Here is a 19,785-nt window from a genome sequence, read left to right as displayed (position 1 = left end):
TGTTGTTGTTGTTTTAGCCTGATATTTGCGGCGTGTCCGGCATGCTCTCACCGAGTAAAAGAAACTTTGCGGAGGAAAATAAGAGCATTCTTCTTCTAGTAGGTTCCATCGATACAAAATTGATCTTCGGTACACAAAGTGAACTCTTTCCCCTTAATCAATTTTTTAGCGAGATAAAATTAATTTGGTAAAAATCATTCTTTTCCAGCCAATCTGATTTGAGCATACGCAAAATGAATTATTTCTTAATTCTTCCATTTTATTTTTCTGGTAGTTCACTTTGATTACTTAAGGGGGGGGGGTGGAGGAATTGATATTTTGATTGTATCTTTAAACCAATCCGGGGTCTCTCTCACCTTTTGTTTTTCTCGGTTTGCAGTACGACTGGTGTTCCTCGCTCTTTATCCACCACTTCTGGTCTCCCATGTTTCTTGACCAAGTAGAGATACGCCTGTACATCTCTCTTCACATTCTCACTCAGAGTAGACAGAACAGTTTGAGAGATATCTTCCACAGTTGGGATGACCTGGTCGGGGATAACATGGCCGAATGAGCCTCCTTCGAAGAACACCAGGAATCTGAACACGTTGAAAATCAGGGCCAATTTAGTACATGAATTTGGATTATTTTCAAAAATTCCGGTAGGAAATTGCTATGGCTTGAAAGAAAATCTTGGGAGTACACAGCCATTTAGCGTTACCTTTCTAGAGTATTGGAAGTGATGTTCTTATTAGAACTATCTGAACACAGACCAAAACTCAAGACAAACGGGTTGTTGTGAAAAAAGCACAGGAGGTTCCGACAAAAACTCGTTGTTTATATTTATTATGACTTTCACATAGGGGAAGTTATGTTCCCGTGCAACACCAACACATTAATTGAATGAAATACAGATAAAATTCTTGATTTAAATACAAAAATATACTTCTATTTCAGTTTTTAAATTTTTGTATGTCGCCAGTCGCATGTTTATGAACATCCCAACTTTCATATAGGTAAAGTCATGTGATTTTTTCAGAAAAAGTCTTGAAAAAAAATTGTTCACACCACTCAAGTTTCTTCTGAGGGGTTTGACATTTGATTTATTTTCAGTTTCACAATATCGTACATTTAGGAGATGGAAGGCAATTTTTATTTTCCAATAACTGAGTTTTCATTTCGAAACTGTTTAATTCTAGAAACAAATTAGAAAAAATCTGCTGATCCCAGTTTTCTCAAATTAATTTTCTGTTCAAAAAATGTCGATCGCAAAAAGTCTAAAAGCTCAAAATTCGAAGAAAAAAGCATGATAGAGGCGAAGCAGAGCTTCGCACCACCTGCAATACATTACTAATGCAAACACTAGAAAGATAATCTGGCTCTTTCGAAAAAAAACAATTAAATGAGTTTTGAAGAAAGTGTCAACTGAAAACTTTTCAGGAAATCGTCGGAAAACTGTTGCAAATCTTATAGAACTCAGTTACAAAAAACATAAAAGATTCAGGTTAAACAAACTCCTTTCATTCAAGTAGATGGAAAGGATACAAAAAAGTTAAGTTTCGGTCTAAAAATTGTGATCCGAAAATTCCAAAAATCACCAAGAACTTTCTATGAAAACCTTAGGGACAAACAAACAGCATGCCATTAGGAAAATCCACGTGTATCAAAAAGAAATTTTAATTGCTTGCAAAAAATATCAAAATGAACCAAAGAAATTGAATATTGAAAATTCCAAAAATCTGAATACAAAAGTTTCAAACAATTACTTCAAAAAATATTTTGCAGAAAATTTTAAAAGCCTATAAAACTAACCGGATTCCATCACCCTTAAAAAATATGAGGCTATACGCAACAATATGTTAGCTGAACTACAACAAAAAACATAAAGTCGGCTCCGATAAGATTTGAGCTCTGTATCTTAAATAAAAAAAATTAAAGTTAGGGAAAAAAAAATTTCGTAACTTTCCAAACATTTATACTAGAAACATTCATATTTGGAAATATCGAGCAACACCCCCAACAACCGCCAAGTATTCGTTGTAAAAACAATCAAGTCAAAATTTGAAAACAAGTTTTTACGGAAATTTATTTCAGAAACTCTACTTTAGACTATTTTACAAAAACTTTCTTAACATTTGAACAATATGATATGCCATCACCACCTTGGAAGGATTTGGAAAGAAATTTCTCGGAAAAAATTTTTTAAACTAAATTGCGGTCAGCTAACTGCACGCAGTATCAGAACAAAAAACAATCAGACACCACCATGCCTTCGAAAAAAAAAACCAAAACATATTTTTAAAAAAATCATCCAAAAAATCGCTTCAAAACTTGTAAGTTTTCAAACTGAAAACTTTAGCTTTTATTGCAGAAAAACGCGTTAAAAAAATGTGTTTAAAAACTTATTTTGGGCGTTTTAAGTTCTTTGAAACGAATTAAACAATTAAATAACTAAAAAATTCAGTAAAAAAAAACAAACGCTAAATAAGCCGACCAAAATTGGGCCGAAATAACTTTGTTAATTCCGTTATTTGTCATTTTTACGTAACATAAAGAGTTAGTCAAGCTCATCAGCTTCCCAAAAAACTAAGTTGAGCCCAAAATTTCAATTTCCTTATATCGTTTGTGAGGTTCTTTCCATAGCAGGAGCACCTCTAAGACTAGTTATGATACGCTGGCTAATTTCAGCCTTCAAAACAAGATTTTTCTTAAGCCCTTTCAAATAGTTTCATTTACCTTTCGTCAAAATTTGAGCCCTGTATCTCAAATAGTTGCCGAGAAAACAAACAAAACGTGAAGAAAAAGTTCGTTCATTTTCCCGCTGAAATCGAAAAGTTGCAACTTCTATGTCACGTGACCGTAGAGGTGTTAAACGAGCAATGTGCTGGAAATGGAGATCTTGAAAATGGACATCTTGTGAACAAAGTTTTTTTACCCGATTGCAATACCCTTGCTTTTCGCAAGAGTAAAAATTATCGGTCAACTTTTTGGTTTACTTGAGTTTTTTTTTTCAATTTTAAAATAACTACGGTCAATCAAGTCTAAAAGTTGTTGAAGAAACAACAGAAGAAACTTTATACCATATAAGTGGAAATACAACTGCAACAACAATTTACATAACTTAAACACCTAAAAACAATTTTTGGAGGCAGTATTTGAAAATTTCGCAATCAGAAATTAGTAAAGTATGTTTTTTTTTGCCATGCGTCCTATTTTAAAAATTTTGTTTTGAAGAATACAATTTTGTGTTCTAAAACATTTTCATAAACAGTGGAATTTCATTGACTCATCTAGCTTTGTTGATTTTTAAGACCAAATAAAATGCGCCGTGTGATACGTAATCTCAACATTAACACTGCTTTGAACAAAAGCGAACAACAGCGAGAAAACGGAAAAAATGCTCTAAAACGGCTTAAAAAAATGCAAAATGGAAAGAACAAAGGCAAGAGTAATAAAAAATTTGCTTGCCCTATTAACAAACGTGCCTTATTACTCTTGCCTTTGTTCTTTTCATTGTGCAATTTTTTAAGCCCTTTTAGAGCAATATTTTCCGTTTTCTCGCTGTTGTTCGCTTTTGTTCAAAGCAGTGTTAATGTTGAGATTACTTATCACAGGGCGAATTTTGTTTGGTCTTAAAGATCAACAAACTTGCCTTTCTTGATCAACAAACCTAACTCACTTTTTTTAAGAGTTAGGTTAGAAAAACAGAAAGTTCGTAGTACTACACTACGCTGATCACGAGTGTAAATAAAGAAATGCTACAGGACAAAATCTCTAATAACAAAAATTCATCTATTATCAATTCTCAAATATCTTTTTCAGATAGCTTAAATCATCAATTTTTCTCTAGTTATCTTTGATGGACAACATCGTATAGTAAAACATGTATGAATAATGCCAAGATATAAAGGTTTTAAGCGTACAATCAAAATCAGATTCAATTATGTTCTACTTTCTAAGATATCAATTGACGGAAAAACATTTAAAAAAAAACAGAACAACAAGAGTTAAAGAGGTTCCTTTGATGACTAGACTTGTATTTTTCAGGACAAGGATGCGGTAAAATTTAAACTAAGGATATGTTTCCAGAAGCTATTTTTTAAAACTAAAATCTGAGCACACTTATCACAAAATATTCATAATTTATTTCACTTGATTTAAAACAAATTAGTACTTGAATTGCGACCTCACACTTAAAAACACAACAAAAAACCAAATCAGACTATTCAGAAAATCCAAATTAGGTTGCCTCGAGTTAAAAAGTGAAAAAATATGGAACCCACCGAATCCATGTCGCGCCAAATGAGGATGCAGATTTTTGTACAGATATGAGTCTAACAAAATACACAGAAATTTGAAGATGCAGTCATCATAAGACAAAAAAGCAGAAAAAACAAATCAATGCTAGATGCTTGAAATTACTATTATTCCGACCACTGAAAAAGAGGCAACTGTGTCTTCAAATGTGTTTCACATAGTTTTTTTTTCTATGCGAAACAACCACCAAAAATAAGCATCGGAATGGGTCAAATGTTTTAGTGACTAATGATTTCAACGCATTTTCAGATTTAATTTGAATGCCAAAAAATCTGTTTAAAATTTTTTCAAATCTTATTTCAGGAAAAAAAAGCAAGCGAGCAAGATTCATTTCAGGAGCAAAGCGAGTAACTAAGCCGTAAAGATTAGGCAGAGAAACTTTTGATTTACTCCACAGCTTTCAAAGTTTTTCAGCGCATTCTATAAATTAACAGAAAAATTTTTTTTGCCATAACTATCGAATATGTCTAAGTTTTACTCTACCGTGCAGGTCCTCATGTCACACCACGCTCAACAACAACCAAGTTGTTCTAACATAAAACGACGCAATGTTTGTGCTCGGTTGTTTTTTTTCTCCAGATATACTTCGACATTTCATCTAGCAATTTTTGACGGATTTTTTTATAAAAGAAAAATTGTTGTCCTGAGCTCAAACTAAAAAAAAATTCATCTGAGATCATTTTTTGTGAAGTTATGGGGTTTTAAGATAGCCAACGTGGGTCAATTAACGCGCGATATAATTCATGCTATTCACGCTTCAGCGGAGATTGTATTTTATTAAGTTTGTTTTTATCAGTTTTTAAATGTCACGAATTTTCTAAAAGTTAATTGTACTCCATATACATTAAAAATGCAGTCGAAAAATTCTGAGTTTCCATCTGATACGAGCAGTTTTTGTTTAGTTTTCTTATTCTGGTCGGAATTTTCTGGGCGACCGGCTACTCTTGTTCTAATTATACTTTTGACTTTTGAATATCTTAACCTTAAATAAAAACTTCTGTCACTGGCTGGGGCCGATCTAGCGCCCAAAGTGACTCTGGGCCTTGAATCGACCCATGGTAGTGTCACCATGATTTATCTGAATTTAACCACTGAGCCAGGTTCCCGGTTTTGTACCACATAGAGGCAGTATTAACTATATTTTCACTTTACCAATATAAATTACGCAATAAAATCCGTCAAGAAACAGAAACTATGACAGAAGCTGAACTCAACTGTTCAGAAAAAGTTTCCAATTGAGCTCGGCTTATGTTAAAAAAATTACTCTAAAATCGAGGCTTTCCCTGTCAAAAAAATAATCTAATTTTCTTTTCAACGGTAGGTTCCACACTCATCACAAAAAATTTCATAATTTATTTCACTTGATTTAAACCAAATTAGTACTTGATTTGCGACCTCACACTTGAAAAACACAAAACAAAAACCAAATCAGACTACTCAGAAAATCCAAATTAGGCTGCCTCGAGTTAAAAATGAACAAATTTGGAGCCCACCAAATTCATGTCGCGCCAAATGAGGATGCAGATTTTTGTACAGATATGAGTCTAACAAGATACACAGAAATTTGAAGATGCAGTCATCATAAGACAAAAACGCAGCAAAACAAATCAATGCTAGATGCTTGAAATTACTATTGATCCGACCACTGAAAAAGAGGCAACTGTGTCTTCAAATGTGTTTCAGTTAGTTTGTTTTTTGTTTTCTATGCGAAACAACTACCAAAAATAAGCATCGGAATGGGTAAAATGTTTTAGTGACATATCATTTTAAAGCATTTTCAGATTTGATTTAAGTGCCAAAAAATCTGTTTAAAGTTTTTTTAAATCTAATTTCAGGAAAAAAAGCAAGCGAGCAAGATTCATTTCATGAGCAAAGCGAGTAATTAAGCCGTAAAGATCAGGCAGAGAAACTATTGTTTTACTCCACAGCTTTCAAGCTTTTTCCAGCGAATTCTTGGTAATAAATTAACAGAAAATTTTTTTTGCCATAACTATCGAATATGTCTAAGTTTTACTCTACCGTGCAGTTTCTCATGTCACACCACCGTCAACAACAACCAAATTTGTTCGACCATAAAACGACGCAATGTTTGTGCTCGGGTGGTTTTTTTCTCCAGATATACTAAATAAAAACTTCTGTCACTACCTGGGGCCGATCGAACGCCCAAAGTGACTCTGGGCCTTAGATCGACCCCAGGTAGTGACAGAATGTTTTATTTGAAATTAACCACTGAGCCAGGTTCCCTGTCTTGTACCACATACAGGCAGCAATAACATTATTTTCATTTTACCAATACAAATTACGCTCTTAAAACATACCAAAACAGAAACTATGACAGAAGCTGAACTCAACTGTTCAGAAAAAATTTCCGATTGAGCTCCGCTTATGTGAAAAAAAATGCTCTTAAAATCGAGGCTTTCCCAGTCAGAAAAATAATCTATAATTCTTTTCAACTATAGCTTCCAACCAGCTACGTCTTCATCTCTGACACATCGTAGGTCATACTTTTTCTAGATTGGATTAATATATCTGACACTGCTTAAACCTTGCCACTTGCATTTTTACAGACTTGATAATTGTGTTGAAAATCTAAAAAAGCAGATAAAAAGCAAAAGGACTACTCCCAATTACCTATTTTCGTTGTCCTCAGATGGCAAATCAGCAACGATTGCCTTTTTGAACACTTCACGAAGCTCGTTTCGAACAGCGATTGACAACTTCAGAAACCTCTCATCATCCTCGTCGCTCCGTATTCGAACAAGCACTGACTGACCAATCTTGTAGGTGGACTGGGAACAAATTGATGAGCATTTAAAACAGCGTTGGTATCGGTATGGACGCCAATGAAATAAATTGATTTTGAAATGACCATTCGAGCGGGGATAAACCAGCCGAAAATATAAGCAACCTACAACGAGCAGCGTAATTAAACCAGCAAAAAGTGATATACGTTTTTGGCAACCGCTGGTTTTTTTTTGGCTGGTTTATAGTAGCAAGTTAATACTTTGGTAGTATTTACCCCCGACTACAATTAAGGTAAACGAAATAACTTCTAAAAAAAAAGCAAAAAATTTTAATCCTCGAAAAAGTACCTTTCATGTTTTTTGAAGTAAATAATAATATTGTAAATTGTTTTTTACAATTTTTGTAAATTTTATATTTGGCACTAAAATTTATTTAAGAAAATGATTCATGGCTGTTCTCAATGATTATTAAGAAATAGAGGCGGATTCATGATTTTCCTCGGAGTGCAGATTTTCCCTCGAAGGAGATGCAGAACATCGCACCATTTACAATACATCAGAAACAAAGCATGGTAAGCTAACCAAATTGAGACAAAACCAGCCTTTAAGTAGTTTGAAAAAAGCACTGAAAAATTAGGTCTAACAAAATGTTTATACGTTTGTCTCGACTGAATTTCATTTAACAATTTTGATAGAAATCAATTGGAAGGTTTTGACAATTTCATGATTCTTTTAATTTAAACATGTTTTCATAAAGCTAACCTAATCATAAAAAATTGCGTACTCGGTTTGACCTCCATACACAAAAAACCTTGTCCTACAATTCCATAAAACAAAAGCGTATAATTCATTAAATGAAAAAATATCGTACAATTTCGCACACGGAGTGTATGGAAAAAATGTTTATCATACAATTTCCATACGGAAAAGAGTTTGAAAAGCGTTTTCTACTGCGCTGCATAAAAAAATCCGAAATAACAAACCAGATTTCAAGGATTTTTTTTTTAATTTTCAGTTGCAATATCAATTTCATGCTCAAAAAAAATTGCATGTAAAGATTTTTTTGTTAATGTAGTCCAGGCTGAATTTTTCAAACTATAAAAAAACAACCTGAAAAACTTGTGCAAATCCAAATTTGAAAGCTTAGTGTTTTTTACACTATAAGATACACTTCAAATGTCAAAAAAAATCAGGACAAAATTTTCTACCAGTTTGAGGCTTTTATTCATAGTTCTGAGTGATCTGTAAAATTCTATCTGACAGTTTTTACTCAAGTTCCGAGTATCTATGAGATTACCTCCCTTCAACCAAGTGGGTTACTTGTGAAAGAAAATGCCTGGTCATTGTGTTTTCGGCTAAAACACAAAAATATTTTAAAAAACTCCAAAAATAATAACTTTTTGTTTATGGAAAAATGCTTGTCATATAATTTTCAATTAAAAAAAACTGCTTATCGCAGAGTTTTCCTACAATTTTAAGTATGTACGGAATTGTACGAAATTGTATGACAAGCATTTTTCTTTTTATGAAAACTGAATGTCAACCCGGGTAAATAGATATTTTTTTTCCGCTTGAAAATTTGAAAAATGATATCCATTTTCGACACTAAAAGTCTATCACACTGCTCGCGACATTTAAACTTTCGTAATTGGGTAATTGGAAAGCATGATTTGTCTTTTTATAATAAATGAAATTGATTTCAACTTGATAAGAAATCATAACTCAACCGCGAAAAATCAAACTTGAGCGTGATTCAGTTTTAAGATTTTTCCGTGAAAAAAAAACAAAAATTGACAACAATAAGTTTCTTAACTCTAATTAATGAAAGTTAAAGAAGCAAAAGACTTCGCTTTTTCCCAGGGGTGGATCTAGGATTTTCTCCAGGGGGGCGGATAATCAAAAATTTTCGAAAACTTTGTCGATCTTTTTTTAGGTCGACCGATCGACCGAATTGATTTTTCGAGCTCTCCCAAAGCACTAAAAAGACCCTGCTTTGGTAAAATTTTGTGCGCCGCAGGCACAATTTTGAAAAACAGGCCAAAAAACGCGTTCTTAACTTTTTAGAAAATTTTGACCAAACTTTTGAAAATATTAGGGGTGCGTCACCAAAAATGGATATCTCAAAATATTAAAAAGGGGGACCCTTTGGGTCGGCAGGGGGTCGAGTCCCTGAGGAGGGAGGGCGTCCGCCGCCCCCCCCCCCTAAATCTACTCCTGCTTTTTCCTAATTATTACTATGTTTTAAAACCTAAATGCTCATTACTGGGTGGCATGGCTTAGGGAATGCAAGTCGCGAGGATAAAACAAAAGCAGACTCCTCCTTTGCTGGCATTTTGGGGACAAGAGAACCATCCAGGTCAAGGCGGTCGATGTTGATAGCTGGTTGCAACTCGTAGACGTTCTGAAAAGGTTTGACATGACACGAAATCATGAGTTGATCAAAAAGTTTAGCAAGGGGGAGGTAAACAGGATATGTGTCCATCAATATTATGGGGAACTTGGCCAGTCATGTACGGATGTAAAAGAGTTTTCAACAAAAGCTAACAATTGCAAAAATCATGGGGATAATAATGGCTGTTCTCCAAAAAAATGGAATAGAACAAATTTTTGGTCTTTATCAGTATAAATCGACTAATAAAAAACTTAAAATTATAAATTTTAATTCCCAAGGACCAATTTTTTCAGAGTCCTAAATGAAACCTGTAAAACGAATGGAAATTACCTGATTTTTGGTGTTGAGATGTGCTGTGTTTTTCTTAGCGTACTTCCAAAAAGATTTGCCATTAGACTGCTTCTTGGAAAACTTCTCCACTAGAACGAAATCATTCTTGTGAATTGGCTGCCCAGTCACGCTAAAGCAAACGAAAGGTCCACTCATAAAACTGTCAGCAACTACAGGCGTCAAATACCGGACCTCAAAAAACATATTATTTGCTGTGCGTTGCCACTGTCTATGCCAAATGATCAATTATGTGGTCCGAATCCCTAATATTGTTGTTTTTACAAAAAATATTCCGAAAATTTTTACCAATATTTGCCTAGTATAATAATTCATCGCCAATTTATTTACCTCGAATACAAAAGCACGTTTTTATTTTTTGAACAGCTCGATAGCCACACGTCAACTGATCCAAATTCGCCATATTCGGTCGTCATAACTGGTGAGAAATCAGAGTCGTGCTAAAACACAAACAAAAGCATTGCGGCAACTGATCGCGAAGATCGCGTCACAGCAATTCTTCTTGGATTTATCTAAGGGTTATTTGATTTGGTCTAATAAGGATTTATTGAATCCAAGAAGCATTTCATCTAGATTTGTTCATGAGCTAAGTCATGTTCCTTTGGTAGCTAAGCATTGCTTAGTCAATTTTTTCATTTCATCGAGCTTAACGGCAGTTTAATTATTGGTTTTAAAATGCTACGAATTGGCGCTCCTGAACAATTAATTGTCCAATGTGATGAATTTCATCATTCAGAGAACTTTATCATGGTCGGATTTCTCAAATAAGAACTCAATTTAAAGTCAATCTTGAGATTGCTTACCTTAAACATAGCTTCCATTTCCATGTCAGTCCTGCGCATCTCTAAAGAAAACAGAAGTTGTCATTCAAGTATGACTCAATTGAGTTCTAAGAGAAAAATCCTATCTTAACCCAATGTTGTCATTCAAAAAATTACTACTGGGTGTTTTTAACGCTCGCTTGCAAGGCTGGTTTATCCATTTAGTACTACAGCGCTGATTCAAATTATCCTGAAAAAATGAAAAAGAAAAAAAATGACAAAACTTACTAAAAACGTTAATAGAACTAATATGGTGCATACTATTTTTCGGCAACCGGGCCCAAATAATTCGAAAAAGAACGGATCTTTTAGGCTTTCTTTGACCAATCAAAATTTCTGTCAAAACTACCGGTTCAAATTACGAAAATTCGAAAAAGTGTGAGTGACGTTTGGCTTCGAAAATGGATCTCCATTTTCAGACTTTCCAGCGGAAAAAAAACCTTTTTCACAGCTTTTGTTCCAACAATTGAAAATTCGAGTGTTCAAATTTTTTTTCTACGCAAATTCAGCTACCACTCATATTAATATTTTTGGAGTGTTTCTGGCGCTATTTAGGGAATCAAAAATTCAAAAAACTTCTGCCAATGAAAAAATTCTGTAAGTTTAATGGTTTTTTAAAGATTTTTATTTTGTTTTTATAGTCTTTTTTTTCGAAAAAAGCTGCCCAATTTGTCGTTTTACTATGATTTTCGAAATTTTCCATGTTCTTGTTTTTCGTTCAGATCTTTTTATAACACCAAGCAGAAAAAAACCATACTAATTTGAAAAAAAGTAATAGGCTATCTTTTTTAATTGGGTTAGTTTTATAAAAACATGTAAAATGTAACAGAATCATGAAACTCTCAAAACTTTCCAACTGTTTTTTGTCAGAGTTGTCATTTCGGAACGTAGACTTTATCCTAGTTAACAACTTGTCTTACAGAACTAAATCAAAGTGAGCCTCTTAGGTCATCCAGCAAACTTTAAGAGGATTTTATACTGTTTCAATTTTGTATTAACGAATATATTTTTGTTTGGCAGCCAAACAATGTCACAAAATTTAAAATACCAGTTTGTTATTTGAAAAAAGTTTACTTAACATTTTGCGCAAAATTTTGAAGATTGTACCCTTCTTAAACTTTGTTTATTGCGCTACATAAGAGACTCTCTTCTATATATTTTTGTCAATTGAACATGTAGATTTGACCAACAACTTTAGGACCGAATTTCGCTTAAACTGGGCCCCAATGAATTGCATCATGGCAAGTTCTGCTAAAATTCTAAGCAAGATTTGTCTTCATCTTTTTGAGAAAAATGTGTTTTAATTTTCAAGTTTCCTTCGTTTTTTCCGGATAAATTAAATCAGCACTGGTCGGCTAACATAGATTTTTCTAAAGGCGTTTTTTCGTGTATATGCACTAAATTTGAAAAAAACATCATTTTTGGTATGTTTGCTCATGTTAATGTCATAGGAGAGCTTCAAAAATCTTTTTGGTCTATTTAAAAAGCCAATTAATGATCAATCAGGCCAGCGAAACTCCTAGAATTGCCCCTAAACAAAGATGTCGAAAACACAAAATGACCCTTGAGCCGACAAAAAATCGTCACTTGGCTATATTCCTCATTTTCTTCATATTCCTCATTTTCCTCATGCAGAATAATCACATTTTTTTGTCAATTATTTGCCGATTGACGATAATCGCAGGAAAACATACCTTGGAAGAGTTTTGTATTCTCCAAGTCGTGTATCTTTTGGGTGCATTGTTCCAACCGTTCAGTCATGCTCTCGGAGAAAACGTTGAGCCTAAAATAAACTCGAATTTGTACATCCGAAGTATTTTCACAACCCCCCTTCCACCTTTACCACACAGGTACATAGATCAAGATTTCTATATTTATTTAACAATTGTTTTTTTTTAAATCGTGAAAATGACACGCTGATTAAAAAATTCTAAACAGTTACATGTTTTAATCCTTACTTTAGTTCGTATCAATCAGTCATAATAGAAGGGAGATATCCTGAAAACGGAAATGTTTGTGTTGTTAAGGGCTAGGAGAATGGAGCCAACTTTTCATATTCATTGCAGTTTAAGGCCTTCAGATAGAGCTTACAAATAAAAGTCTATGATTACCATTTGAACTTACCCGGTTGACAACACTTTCAATCTGTTGAGCTTCGTCACACATTTCCATAGCCTGTTCATATGTGCTTTCAAAATTCTCTCTTCTGGCGCTGTAAACACAAACTTGCTTTTGATCAGACCTTACTGCAGGAAAAAAATCAACCTTCAGAGAAAAACTCTCTGTCATAAATGCATCGACTTGATTGAACAAAACGTGAAAGCATTCAGTATAACGAATCACTGAATAAGAACACTCGGAATGATTATAAAAAAAGAATAGCCGACTGGTAATGAAAAAGTCACGAAAAAACTCTTAAAGGCGCTCATTTCAGCGTATGAACTAGCTTATGTCAGATCAAATCAAAATTTAGCCTCTTTTCTGCCTTGAATTTAGACCTTCATTTCCATTTCGAGACCTTCCATTGATCTCTTCACTCTAAATTGGTAAAACAAAAAACAAAAAAATTGTCCTGAAAAACAAAAAACATTCAGCCCAATTTTTTCTCGATATCCAGAAGTAATTTTGCAGATCGAAATCAAACTGACAAGCTTGTACCCATAGCTCAAAAGTTCAATGATTGATGATCACGGCTGAGTATGATTCAAAATTATTTATCATTACTCGACGAGACTAAACGTTTGATTATAAAACGTATTTGGCGTTTGAAAATCAGATACCTGAAATCAAAATCTCTGAGCCGTTATGTTCCTCGTTGATGAAAATTTATTAAATTGTGCAGTCTATTGTGTCAATTGAAAAAATCGAGATAAAAACATGTAGTTTTTTCCTTTTTTTTAGTACAAATTAGGCTAAAACTCTTAGACTTAACTTCAACCAATGAAAGAAAGGTGTAAAAGTGTTTAAACTTAATTTGGAAACTCAATAACACAAAAAAAAACAATGACAATAGTACCGATTCGCAATGCAAGCAGCAAAATTTTTACACAGAGACGAAGCTGAGTTTCGCATCACTTGCGATACAACCAGATCTATCGAAATGAATGAAGATATTTGAAGGAAAAAAATTCCAGTCAGTAGAATGAAAAATCAGCATAGGAAGAAAACTAACCAAGCGGTAAGAAAGCCAAAAGTACCTGAACACAAACTCTTCATGCCAATTTTTGTTCAAAATTAAAACTAATAATAAACTTAGCATCGGAACAAAACTAACCAAGCGGTAACAAAGCCAAAAATAGCTGAACAGAAATTCTTAATGTCGAAACTTTTTTACATTCAAAACTGAGAACACGCTTCCCTTCAGAACATACACTTTAACTTCAAAATGGTAAAGATTTTTATTACACATTCATTTTCTAATCGGCGCTTTTGAAAATTTTTAGTCATAAAAAAAAGTAATTTTAATCGGATGAAAAAAAGCTCATTATACTATTTTTATCTATGACAAACATTTTTTCATGGAAAAACAAAAACTTCAGAAATCATTCAAAACAAAATTAAATATTTTTTATTGAGTTTAATAACGATTTATGTAAATTTTAAGCAGTTTGAAGGTCAAGTTAGAACTTTTTTGATAAAAAAAAAACGCTTATGAAATAATTTTTGTTTCAGGCCAGGGAATCTAACCGAAAAAATTGATTTTTTACCAAACCGGAATTGGTTATTTTACAACCAACATTAAAAACAAACTACAAATAGAGCAAAATGTTTCAGTTGGGGCTTGATCAAAATGTTTCAGTTGGTTGGTGAAAAAATCAGAATTGAGATTATGTTTTAGTGATTCAGCTGGACAAGTTGTTTAACTGAAAAAAGTCTATGTTCCGACTTACTAACGGTTGTCAATCACATGCGTAATTATTACATGATCTTTTGGGTAAAATTTTAGTTTAAATAACCAAAAACAGGCAGCTTCATTTTTGCTCAAAAAATAAGCTTTAAAGCCAATCAATTGACAAAAATCAATACATCCCAGAATGCAACAAATTTTCATGCAATCTTCATGCAGCACGAATCACCTGCAAAAAATAATCTTTATGTTTTATCTCAATTGAACGCATGTGACGTTTTTTTTTGGGGCGTCTGATTTAGCGTGGATCATTAGAACAAACAGATTTAGAATAAAAAGAAGAAGTTAACAAACTTCAACGTGTTTTTCTCAAATTGGGTCAAGATCAAACAAAAATAGAGGAAAACAAAAATTGCTTGGAGTTCAAATATATTTAATATGGTGTATTTTTTTCGAAACTTAAAATTTTTTTGGCTTTTTGTAAAAAAATCAAGAAATACGCTAATACTCTAGAAAGAAAGACTTGTTTCGGCTATCAAGTTAATCTGCTAAAACTTTGTTGGGCTGTGTAAGAGTTTTTTTTCGATATAAGTTTCTCATCAAGTTATCTGGTAATTTCAGCGTAATTCGTGATAAACTAAAAAAAAAACTGCTTAACTGACCCATTTTTTGGGGCAAAAATTTTGTTTCGAATTTCGAAAAAAGAATTGCTGTTAAATTAAGTTGATAGCTCTAATTTTAATTAAATTCTACATATTTTTGTTCTCCTGACTTTTTTCTGATCCTACCGCAATTTGAGGAAAAACGTGTTTAATTTTCCCAATGTTGTTAGTTTTTTCCGGTTAATTTAAATCAGCTCTGTAATACTTAATGTAATAACTCCATGCACAAGCACTGAATCACAAATTTTTGTCAGATCAAAACACGTCATACAAAACAAATCAATCCAGACCATATACTAATTGTCATAATGAAGTATTCACTCAAAAGCGTAAAGGGAAATGCAAAAATTGATTTTCAATGCCTAGCAATTTCTATTGATTTTTTTCTGGGTAACTATCCCTTTGATACGACTAAAAATTGGTGTAAAATCGAGTAAATAACACAAGTAAAACGTCAAAATTATTCCGACTTTCGAAAAAAAGAGATGGTATCTTCGTGCTCGGGTGTTTTTTTTCTCGGGATGGTTGGCTTTCTGCGGACAAATTTCGACAATTTAACAAGATTTTTGGGAAAACTTTATACCATCTGAAAGATATGTGTCCTACGTTCAATTCTTTTTTAAAAAACAGCAGTTAGCCTGATTCTTTTTCCTGAAGTTAAGGGGGTTTGAAAATAATTAATATGGCCAGTTTCGGATAATTAACGCATGCTATGTATCTTTGTAACGAGTAAGCCGCAAAATAAACCGGCTTTGAAATCGCTCCAGAATGAATTCATGCAGGCTATTTGGTCTTATTATTACGTTGCTACAATCGAACTGAATCACTTTGTATTTCATATAGTGCTGAGGGGTGGGTTGATTTTCAAAAAAAAAGATATTGAATTTTTTTTGAAATTTAAGGGCTGTCTGCACATTCAGGGCTTCGCATAAAATTTCTTATATTGGAGAATGATCTCCTTGAATGACAAGAATACTCCGCTTTGGTCTAAATACTTTAAGAAACAACTTGATAGCAGGGTCATTCAGAAATTAACAGGGAAATAAACAAAAAAATGAAGTTAACTGGAGAGCTCGCAGGTCGAGGTCGGGGACTTATATTACGACCATTGCCACTCAAAATGGGCATGTTGCAATCATCGCGACCCAAATCAGGTATGTTGCTGCCATTGCGACTCAAAATGGGTATGTTGCGACTTTGCAGGACCGAAGAGTTTTAGCGCGACCCAAAAGATTAGTTGCGAATTTGCGCGACTCAAAAAAGGTATGTTGCGACTCAAAATTGGTATGCTGCGAATTTGTGCGACCGAAGTTCTTTTCGCTATAGCAATGAATTACTAACTACTATGTAACAAAAAACGTAGGTTTCAATTAATTGGAGGAATCGTTAATATTGATAGTCCGCAGTTGATTCGTTGCAAAACATAAATACTTCAAGAAATAATAGCACCTTCGTTCTAACAGCACCGTTAATTTATTTAATCAACAGCTGATTAGAACCAAAAGTATGCATTACAAAAAATTTCTAGGAGACCCTGATTCAGGCAAACTTTTCAACGAGAAAATTTCTGTTTGGGGGGACATTAATTAATTTGTTATCAATTATTTCTTGAAAGGCCCTGCTTGATAGACAGCAAACAAATGATTTATAGATAGATCCTCGAACTGCACCTCATAATAAGAGCACTACCGATGGGCGCAGATAATCTACGAAAAAATTTCAGGCCTGTCTAAGCATAGACAGTTTCCCATATTTCGCCACATTCTAGACAGTTATTTTATTGAGCAGAGCCATTTTTGCTGCGCTTTAGGCCTGAAATTCTGCCACGGATACGGATGAAAATTATTTTACCTGTCTTACATCTTCTGACTAGCAGTAGATTCGCTTGCTGACTTAAAATATTGAGAAATTTACAGTTGTACGTACCAATATCCGTGACCTTGCGCATCTTCAGCGCTCAAAAACAGTTGCATTTAAAAGAATTTGTTTTTTGACACGTTTTTACGAGTTAAACGAGAAAAAAGATGATCTCCTAGCTCAAAGTTTATAAAGCTTTTAACAATTATATCGGACGTCTTAAACTTTTGAGATAATTCTGACCTTCAAGCTGAAATTTATCAGAAATAGTTCTTTGAAGTTTCGCGTTTGCCTTTTTGTCGGTTTTTCATCCGTTCTTCTCTACTGAAACATTGCAAGTCAGATCGCTATTGAATGAAAATGCGCAATCATTTTGGATTGGTCTTTTGACAGTTCAAATCCATTTTTGACATTTCGTTTTTTTTTCAACTCTATTTCACAGCCTCAAGGTCGGATTTTTTTCAGAAATTTGAGACGTTTCTCGATAAGATTGCTTTAAGCTATAGGTTAACTACTTTCGTTAACACAGTGCTGATTTAAATTATCCGGACAAAACGAACAACTTGAATTTTCAAACGCGTTTTTCTCAAATTGGGTTAAGATTAGACAAAAAATGAAGAGAAAAGTTGCTTAGAATTTCACCAGAATTAATACGGTGCCATTTTTTCCGAAATTCTCTACAAAAATTTTACCCCAAAATTGGGTCATTTTGGTTTTTTTTTCCAATTAATCAAAAAATACGCTGAAACCACTTTTTTAATGGACGAGAAAATTATATCACAAAAAGCCTCTTACACAGCCCAACAAAGTTTAACAAGGGTTAAATCTCCAAAAATTTGCGCAAATTGTTTAAAATTTATTTTAAACAGAGATTCTGGGTTTTATATAGTTAAAATTACATTTATTGACTATCGAGTGAAAATTTTTTCTCTTTTACTGGTTTTTGGAGATTTAACCCTTGTTAAAATTTGTTGAGCTGCGTAAGAGGCTTCTTGTGATATAATTTTCTTATTCATTAAAAAAGTGGTTTCAGCGTATTTTTTGATTAATTGAAAAAAACCAAAATGACCCATTTTTGGGATAACATTTTGGGAGAAAATTCAAGTTTTGTTCGTTTTGTCCGGATAATTTAAATCAGCACTGTATTCGATGATCGAAAAAGATATAGCCAAAACTAAAGGCCCAGCTAAAGCTGGAAGTACCTGTTTGATAGTTTTTGAATTTGTTTTACTGATGCGGGATGAAGTAAGTAATTTCAAAACAATTTAAAAATTATCTTCTCCCAAAAACTTTAGTTGTTGCTCTATAAACAAAATGAGTGAAAGTTTTTGTGATTTTGGAACACAATTTTTTTTGTTCAAACTTTAAGGCGTAGCATCTTATGCACGGATACTTCTCACAACATGTTGCCTTGAGTAAACTCTTGATATCAGATTGAGTTTTTTCGAAAAGTCAAAGTTTCGAACATAGGATAAGAAATCATAACATTGACTTTTCCGAGGGTCATAACTTTTTGTAAAAAAAATAGGCGTAACTGTTTATGCAGCGGAGCTTTCCACAACGCGTTCTACCCATTGAAACCAATAGCTCAGATTCGGGAGTGTAGTTTTTGACAAAATCGAAAAACTTCAAAAAAACGTCAAAAATTTGACTTTTTCGAGGTTCATACCTTTAGTGCGAAAAAATGTGTGCATAACCGCTAATGCATGGTAGCCTCTCACAACCCGTTCTACCCATTAAAACCAAAATTTCAAATTTCGGAGAGCAGTTTCCGAGAAAAGTCAAAAAGTTTCAAAAAACGGTCAAAAAATCGCCAATTTGACTTTCCCGAGGATCTATCTCAGAGGATAAAACTACTATCTCAGATTCATGAGGTTAGTTTGAGAAAAGTTAAGTTTCAAAAATTAGTCAAAAATTCCAAAGAAAGTTTCAAAATAATGGTCCAAGAAAAAATTGATTTTTCAAGGGCCATAACTTTTTGTGCAAAAAAAAAATTTGTGCGTATCCGCTTATGAAGGGGAGCTTCCCACAACCTTTTCCATCCATTGAACTCAAAATCTGTATTCGAGAAAATGTAAACATGGGTCAAAATTTCCCCCCACACTTTTTCGAAGGCTGTAGAAATTGGGGTAAGGTAAAAAAAAAGAGACTATGAGATTATGCAAGCACACGGGGGAGTTGGTTGGCGGACTTCCCATTGGTACTAATTTTTGGAAAACGATTTTGAGAAAACTAAATAAAAAATTTTAAAAAAAAACCAATACCATACATTTTATAATCCCTGTTTTTAGCATACAGGGATAAACGGGCATATTGCCGAAATAAATACAATTAAATTGCTTGCCACTGAAACTGGGCAGAGCAGGAATTTGTGCAAGGTTGAAAACAAGTATCTTTATTGTAAGCTTACGTGAAGGTGTTTTCTTCCTTTTTAACCGTCTTTGGCTATAACTAAAAAACTAAACCCTGTACTGACTGAGCGTTTCTTATACAGCCATCAGTCCAGTATAATTGAGAAAATAAATCCTTGTGCAAATAATGTTTCAAGGTACAAACTTTTTGCATTGGGAACCCCAGTAGCCTTGCACCATTCGTAGGACTTTTGCACTAACTCATCCATCATAGTTTGTCTGACAACCTTTTTTCTCCTTGCTTTAATTCAGAATTGCATTCAAAGAGAACTGAAAATCTTAACGCAAATCAGTTCAACTCTCAATTTAGAATCGTTTGAAAGTCTGAGTGCTGTGCATGTGCTAGCACAAGATAGTCCAATGATTGGAACGCTTTTATCTGGTTGAATCGCCTCTTTTTGCAAAAA

The 19,785-nt window shown here is 33.6% G+C and overlaps 1 protein-coding gene across 1 annotated transcript; it reads right to left on the bottom strand.

The window, feature by feature from the left end:
- Positions 1 to 351: 351 nt before the first annotated feature.
- Positions 352 to 19,644, bottom strand: LOC134848706 (uncharacterized). Its single transcript, XM_063866221.1, has 9 exons — positions 19,524 to 19,644; positions 12,726 to 12,813; positions 12,296 to 12,384; positions 10,584 to 10,624; positions 10,111 to 10,220; positions 9,763 to 9,892; positions 9,304 to 9,441; positions 6,928 to 7,085; positions 352 to 578 (listed from the first exon to the last, which is right to left on the bottom strand). The coding sequence occupies exons 1-9, from the start codon at positions 19,588 to 19,590 to the stop codon at positions 353 to 355; spliced, it is 1,047 nt and encodes a 348-aa protein (XP_063722291.1). The 5' UTR covers positions 19,591 to 19,644; the 3' UTR covers position 352.
- Positions 19,645 to 19,785: the final 141 nt, after the last annotated feature.

This window comes from Symsagittifera roscoffensis, chromosome 6, assembly GCF_963678635.1.
Source record: "Symsagittifera roscoffensis chromosome 6, txSymRosc1.1, whole genome shotgun sequence".
NCBI classification, from domain to species: domain Eukaryota; kingdom Metazoa; phylum Xenacoelomorpha; order Acoela; family Convolutidae; genus Symsagittifera; species Symsagittifera roscoffensis.
Note: the sequence above shows the minus strand (reverse complement) of the source record. Positions and strands in the feature narration are given on the sequence as shown.

What these genes read in the sequence shown, in the direction of transcription:
- LOC134848706 (XM_063866221.1), bottom strand. Translation starts at nt 19,590, where the DNA reads ATGATGGATGAGTTAGTGCAAAAGTCCTACGAATGGTGCAAGGCTACT. An exon ending in ATCTCAACACCAAAAATCAG is followed by an intron (nt 9,442 to 9,762) that starts GTAATTTCCATT and finishes AAACCTTTTCAG; the next exon opens with AACGTCTACGAGTTGCAACC. An exon ending in TCTGAGGACAACGAAAATAG is followed by an intron (nt 579 to 6,927) that starts GTAATTGGGAGT and finishes CAACGTGTTCAG; the next exon opens with ATTCCTGGTGTTCTTCGAAG.